Source organism: Notothenia rossii (assembly GCF_949606895.1).
Source record: "Notothenia rossii genome assembly, chromosome: 11".
Classification (NCBI taxonomy): Eukaryota; Metazoa; Chordata; class Actinopteri; order Perciformes; family Nototheniidae; genus Notothenia; species Notothenia rossii.
The window spans coordinates 56,857,990-56,865,489 of NC_136910.1; the positions used below are offsets into that span (position 1 = coordinate 56,857,990).

Genomic DNA, 7,500 nt, shown 5'->3' on the forward strand with positions numbered 1-7,500 from the left:
TTTTTTAAACAAATGCCCCACTCTGCAGTGAAATATTCATCCACATAAAAAATGAAACAGTGGCTTTAAAAGATTTTAAATAGTAATAATAGTGTAAAAAGGGGACCTCACTGTCGTAGATCCTGATGGAGTGTGTTGCATAATTAAACAGGAAGTAAAAGTATCATGGGGAATGAACTGATAATGTTTCAAATACTGTCCGTAGGAATTCATATTTTGCCATTTATTTTTAACCAGCATGCAAATTGGTGTCATGTTTTGTTGGCAATGATTGTACATTTGGTTTTACGTACCATGAGCAGGACAAATAAAAAATAAAATTCAATTAAAGAGGCCCTATTATGCTATTTCGGGTTTTCCCTTTCCTGTAGTGTGTTATATAGGTTTTAGTGCATGTTAATGGTCTGCAGAGGCTAGAATCCCTGTGTTTGCTCTCTACCACACACAGGGGCGCTCCTTGCAAACAGGCAAGGCAGGTAACTGCTTGGGACCCCGGACCAGAAGGGGGCCCCCCAAAGAAGTTAGATTAAGAATGTCCACAGCAACGACAACATGAAACACCCTTTAATTACTGCAACGACACGTCGGGAAACCCCCTCAAGGCGGCCCCATGCATAGCGCGCCGTCAAATGCTGCTAAAGTTTAAAGGGGACCTATCATGCAAAATGCACTTTTGTACGTCTTTTCTACATGAATATGTGTCCCGGTGTTCCAGGGAACTCACCAAGTGTCAGAAAACACAACCCTCTCTATTTCCCTCCATACCCAAATCTCTTAAAAAGGGGCTGCAACAGATCTGATACAGACTGATCCAGATTTGAACACTTCTATGACGTCACAGAAGTGGTGCTACGGCTATTGGGCCAACTCCACCAATCAGGAGGAGACAGCCACGGACATTGCCGTTGGAAAGCGCTGGAGACGCTGTAGTACATATGCCAGGCCTGTAGGTGGTGCTGTTCTCACAGAATCAGCCCATGATACAAAGACAGTGTTACATTGAGCGAAATGAGGAATGGCTAAAATGCATGATCTGTTTGGTATTTTGAAAAATAAAAAGTATAAATCTGCCTTATATAGATATGGTCCTACACTATATTATTCACATATAGCATGATAGGTCCACTTTAAGATTTGTTGCCTTGCTCCGCTCCAGGGGGGGGAGGTGGGTGCTGTCGGCTGTGTGTGGTGATGAAAAGCTGGTTCAAGGGGCCCCCAGTGAATGTTTGCCTAGGGCCCCCACCGACTCTAGGATCGCCACTGACCACACACTCTTTTGTAACAGTAGAACGCTAATATTACATTACATTTCATTTGTTGGACGCTTTAATCCAAAGCGACTCACATACTCAATACTGTGGACAATCCCCACAGGAGACATTTGGGGTGAAGTGTCTCAGGGACACAACGACATGCTGACTGCAGTCGGGTTTGAACCTCCTGACCCCAACACCTACGGACAACCCACTGCGCCACACAACCTCCTAATACATTTTATATTTGCTGTTCAAAGCACAGATCTGCTCAACTCCAATTAATATATACTTATTTGTTTATATCCCTGCTTTCTTCAGCGTAAAAGAACAATGTGAGAGCAATGAAAGTTCGATGTTGCCGTCCAGAAAACTAAAACAAAGATTTGAAAGACAGATCAGACATTTGATCCACTCTTAATATGAATATATATATGATTACGGCATCTTTAATACACAGCTGTGAGACATTAGGTTTACTCAGGTCAGATTTCTTTTGCGGCGTTTTGAACGAGGACTAAATATTCCTGCATGAAAATCATTCTCTCTTTTCCTTTTTGTATATATATTAATATATATTTGAGCCCTTCCTCCAGATTGATCCGGTGTGATGTGCTGAGCTGTGCTTTTTGGCCTAAGACTTCTTCAAGAGGCTTTTTAATTGATGGAATCTGTCCTGTCAGATTGTATGGCTTTCCCATCACTCACTCCTTCCCGGGCTTCACTTTATCTGCTTCTTTTCCATCGCTGCCAATTCTTTTTTTCTTTTTTGCCTCAGCTCAACTTGAGCCTCGGATAAAAGGAAATCTCCTCCCCTTTCAGAGCGGGAAAATCCTCTTGTCACACCTGAAAGCAGCATGTCGGATGGAGGTAGATGGAGCGATAAGTCCTCGTCTGACAGAAGTGTGATATGAAGTGTAACATTTCACTTTCTCTCTACAAGGAAGTGCTTCATTTATCCTTCTACTTCTCTTTTCATTCTTCTCCGTTCCTTAACTGATGAGGTTTTTTGTACACACCATAAATAAATTATTAAAAGTAACCGGATGACTCTGAATCATTTACGCGGTGTAGTCATTTAGACGTAATTTGTTTGACAATCAAGTCAATATGGATGACGTTGGAGCTACAGGAAAACACATGATTATCGCTCCAGCGTAATAAATAATAAACGAGTGTGTAGGCGAGAAACACCGCAGTCAACTCACGGAAAGCAATCAGTCCTCGCTGTTCACACACTCTCCAGTACACAATTAAAGAGACTGATGATGAATCCTGGCTTCTGTCATTTGGTTATGCTTTCTCAGATTTATGATTAGGCGTTACTCCTCTGAGGAGTTTACACAACGCTTTAATAATCAGAGAACTGCTGTAACCACATAACGACATATCTTTACGAGACTCACATCATCAACAAGGTCAGTAACTAGCTGGAAAACCTTTTGCACACGCTCTGTTCCTCGATAAGTGCCCTTTAGAGCAGCGGTTTTCAAAGTGTGAGTAGGTGAGCCTCCCCTCAGAGAACATAAGAACAGCCGCGCCCCCCCTCCCAATTATTATTGCTATTATTATTATTATCATTATTATTGTTGTTGTTGTTGCTATAATGCAGGGGTATTCAATCACATTTCAAAGAGGTCCAGTAAGAGAACATTTAATTAAATGCTCTGTTTTCGCTGTCTACCTTCCGCCATTTGAAATTACTCCAACTGTTTCTCTCCTCTTGTCTCGTCTCTGTGTGTGTTTGAATCTATCGTGCTGACTGCACCGATTTGATTGGCTGAGTAGCGTCACCTCCTTAAAACATTAAACAATAACTTTTTTAAACCTTTTTATTTTTATGTTTTAAACATATTGTATAAAACTCCCCCACTACTTGGACTATTCCTTGCACCCCTCTAGAATAAGCCTGAATGGTCTCAACCATATTGCATCAGTAACGTGCACTTGTTATTATAACAAGACCGCAAGGACACTGGTAGCGATCGGAAAATTGAGTGTTGTTCAGTTTGTGTGTTGTGGAACATGCGTGTCCGTGCATGAAAATATACCACACACCCAATTACAATTGCATGTTCAATTCACTAAGTTAATACAGTTGTTAAAGTTGGAACAGCCTGTGGACAGCCGTTCTTCCTTGCATGTCAGTCGCCGACACCTTCTTACAAAGGACAGGCACATCTAGCTGCAGCACGACCCGTATATTTCCGCACGCCGTGTTCTCAAGACATTTTTTTTTTTACATTTTCAACATGGTGGATAAATCCTTATATGCTCCCGGCAACACACTGAACGTTAACTTTGCCTTCTTATTACACTCACCCCTACTTTAGTGGGAACAATGAGTCTGCGTCTTTGATGCGCACAGGAATAAACGCAGATCATACTCTGTGCCTTTACCGGTACTTGCTTTTGATCAAAGTCAATGCGGAAAACCTGCACTCACACAGGTAGGTGGAGGTGGAGGGAATGAGCACTTTTACAGCCTTTTTGGCGAGGTGGGGGAACTCGGTCTCCACAGACAGCCACAAGTGGGCAAGTGTCACTTTACTCGTCTTTTTGTCGTTCTTTTGTGTCTCACGCTGCGCCTCCCCTGAAGCTCTCTGGCGCCCCCCAGGGGAGGCGCGCCTCACACTTTGAAAACCGCTGTTCTAGAGGATCACACAGGAAGTAGAGAGTCATTGTTAGACTTTGTAATGATAACAAAGCTTCTACGAGCAATAATAACGGTGGCTAACAGGTGCTAACGTTGTACAAAAGAACTGCATATTCAGAAACGATGCAAATATAAAAACACAAATGTACCGAAACACATTTAGAAACATCTCCAGCAACTTAACAACACATTTAGAAAACCTTCGGCAACTTGAGGAAACATGCGCAGCGTTTACTAAAAGCTGCAGAAACCAAACGCTGTAAATACAAAACTCTGCAAGAAGCTCAAAACACAACGGAGACCAGGGGACACTAAAGAGTGACGCACACAGCTGGGAAACGAGGGGACACTAAAGAGTGACGCACACAGCTGGGAGACCAGGGGACACTAAAGAGTGACGCACAGCTGGGAGACCAGGGGACACTAAAGAGTGACGCACACAGCTGGGAAACCAGGGGACACTAAAGAGTGACGCACACAGCTGGGAGACCAGGGGACACTAAAGAGTGACGCACACATCTGGGAGACCAGGGGACACCACACACACACACACACACACACACACACACACACACACACACACACACACACACACACACACACACACACACACACACACACACACACACACACACACACACACACACACACACACACACACACACACACACACACACACACACACACACACACACACACACACACACACACACACACACACACACACACACACACACACACACACACACTAGTGTCACTGCTGCAGCTTCTTATAAACCAAAGAATACATTAAAGGTGGGGTAGGTCATTTTGGAGAAACCACCTCGAGTGCGCTAGCATTTGAAAATACACAGCCGGAAACAATCTGCCCCTTCCTCACAGAGCTCCTCCTCCAACACACACGAACGCGCACATGACCAATGAGGGCACGAGATGAGTTTCTGCACAGATGGAAGGCTGACAGGCAGGTAGGCCATCCAGTTACTTTAGCCGGGCCGGCTCAGATGATTGGTCGTGCTTTTTACAGCGCCACGGCTTCCACAGATGAAATTTCTTTATGGATTTTTTGTCAAAGCACTTCAGATATTCATTGCTATCGGGATGTTAAGAGCATTCCATGGAGTATAACAAAAAGTGTATCTCGAGCCGGTTTCTCAAACTTACCTACCCCACCTTTAAGTGTATATTTTCTTTTTAATATAACAGAAATGGCTTAATAGGTTAAAAGAGACCTGAATTAAAACTGTAGGATACTTATCTCATGTGTCAGGATTTACAGTTGAATCTGGTGATACTAAAAGAATAATAAGCACTCCCTTATTCCTCCTCTCATTTTGCAAAATGGGCTTTTTCCACCAATTTGTTGCAAATTTGACAACAACTACGAGACAGGGATTTCAGTTTCAGAGCAATGCACATTTTTCATTTTATTCACCCTCTTGCAAAGTGTGAAATCCTGTTTATTAATTGATTTCACTTCAAATCTCCCAGAAGACTGACTGTGTGTGTGTGTGTGTGTGTGTGTGTGTGTGTGTGTGTGTGTTCCTGTATTTGATGCATCAGTGTGTGTAGAATAAGAGACAGGAAGGGGAGGGGAGGAAAACCAAGTGGGCACACGGGTGCACGATTTAAATTGGTGTTCTAGCTCACCTCATTACATCTGAGAGAGGGAGAGTGTTTGTGATAAGTCTTAATAAATAATAATTCTGTTAAGAGATGAGACCTGCAGCGGTGGTGTGTGTTTGCAGCGAGGGGCCGTGCGATAACATCAGAAGGAGTCATGTGATCACTTTGTTAAAATAAGAGCATAAAACATTTTAGGTAAGTTTCCAACAACAGAGACAGCGGACCAACTTTATAATCCCTGAATGTGCGTCACTCTTTAGTGTCCCCGTTTCGTTTGCATGTGTTTTGGCACATTTGTGTTTTTTTATTTGCTTATTTTTTTAAAGCGCAGAAGTGTTTTGGGCCGTTGCACCTGTTGGAGCAGTAGATGCACTTTTTAAAGCTAATGTAGACCAAAACATTGAACAGCAGTTTATTATTACAATGACATAGGATTTTATAGATCTAGCAAGTCATCCCAAAATGCACTTGTTTAGTCTTTTGACACAATGGTCATGGGGTGGAAGAGCAAAAACACAGCGTTCATGTTCGTGCTGCAACCGGCAGCCTCACAGAGCAGAACCACAATCCTACCAAGCCGCAAAGACTCCCAACGTGACGAGATGCAAAACGACAGCGAGATGCACCGAGACACGCAGTGCACTCTCTCTGCTCACATGCAGAACAGATCTCAGATCTGGTTCTTTAGTCAAAGTAGAAGTACTCAGATCTTGCACTTGAGTAAAAGTAGAAGTACTCAGATCTTGTATTTAAGTAAAAGTAAAAGTACTCAGATCTTGTACTTGAGTAAAAGTAGAAGTACTCAGGTCTTGTTCTTGAGTAAAAGTAAAAGTACTCAGATCTTGCACTTCAGTAAAAGTAGAAGTACTCAGATCTTGTATTTGAGTAAAAGTAAAAGTACTCAGATCTTGTACTTGAGTAAAAGTAGAAGTACCAGAGTGTAGGAATACTCTGTTACAGTAAAAGTCCTGCATTCAAAATGTTCCTAAAGTAAAAGTAGAAAAGTATTCTCATCAAAATATAGTGAAAGTAGCGACAGTAAAAGTAGTCATTGTGCAGATTGGTCCATTTCAGAATAATATATATGATATGTTTTATAAGGATTGATCATGAAAGTCTTCTCAAAGCTGGTAAAGGTGCAGCTAGTCTGAATGACTTTGTATACTGCAGGGTAGCTGGTGGATTTACTCCAGGTGGAACTAAAGTCTGATTTAACACTTGATTATATTTCACATCACTCATCCACATCTGTGAAGTAACTAAAGGGATTAAATACATGTAGTGGAGGGAAAGTACACCATGTACCTCTGAACTCTAGTCGAGTAGAAGTACACCACGTACCTGTAGATGATGCAGGCACAGTCCCTGCAGGTCCCACAGTTCTCAATGTCCTGTCCGGTATGGTATGAATGTCTTCTGTTGAAAAGCATTGAGATGACATATCACGGGTAAAAGACTGTGTGTGTGTGTGTGGTGTGTGTGTGTGTGTGTGTGTGTGTGTGTGTGTGTGTGTGTGTGTGTGTGTGTTTAAATATTCTATTTTATTTCAAGAAATCTTTCCAAGAACTTGTTCTAATGGCCGATTTTTTGTACTTATTACGAGCGTAAACGTTATTAAGCGCTCCTTTTTGCACCAGTTGTTCATTGATTGTAATATTAAATGTCTGTTTCCTTGTGTCATGTCTTGTCCCTGTTTGATGCTGTGATGAAAGAAACATTTCAGACTCGATCTGACTGTATAGTTTTATCGTAAAGACATTCAGGTTTCCCTCGTTGAACCCTATCCCTGTCGCACTCACACCAATCTCTTCCTCTCTGAAATCACCCCTGATCGTTTTTTAATGAGCGATCCCCCTTCCAAAACGCTCTGCCTGTTAACCATGAGTCACTATACGACTGCGGGCACGATACAATGCTCATGAGGTAAAAGTCAAGTCTGCATGCGTTAGACTTCTCTGGCTTCTT

The 7,500-nt window shown here is 42.3% G+C and overlaps 1 protein-coding gene across 6 annotated transcripts in view; it reads right to left on the reverse strand.

The window, feature by feature from the left end:
• Positions 1-7,500, reverse strand: part of LOC307025479 (uncharacterized protein) — a 65,606-nt gene that overhangs the window by 21,597 nt on the left and 36,509 nt on the right. For 4 of the 6 annotated variants that reach the window (XM_079660190.1, XM_079660191.1, XM_079660189.1 and 1 more), the window contains one exon: positions 6,877-6,951. In XM_079660190.1, coding sequence (XP_079516316.1) covers positions 6,877-6,951 — 75 coding nt within the window. The remainder of the gene's footprint in view (positions 1-6,876; positions 6,952-7,500) is intronic. The other 2 variants (XM_079660192.1, XM_079660194.1) reach the window with 1 other exon arrangement.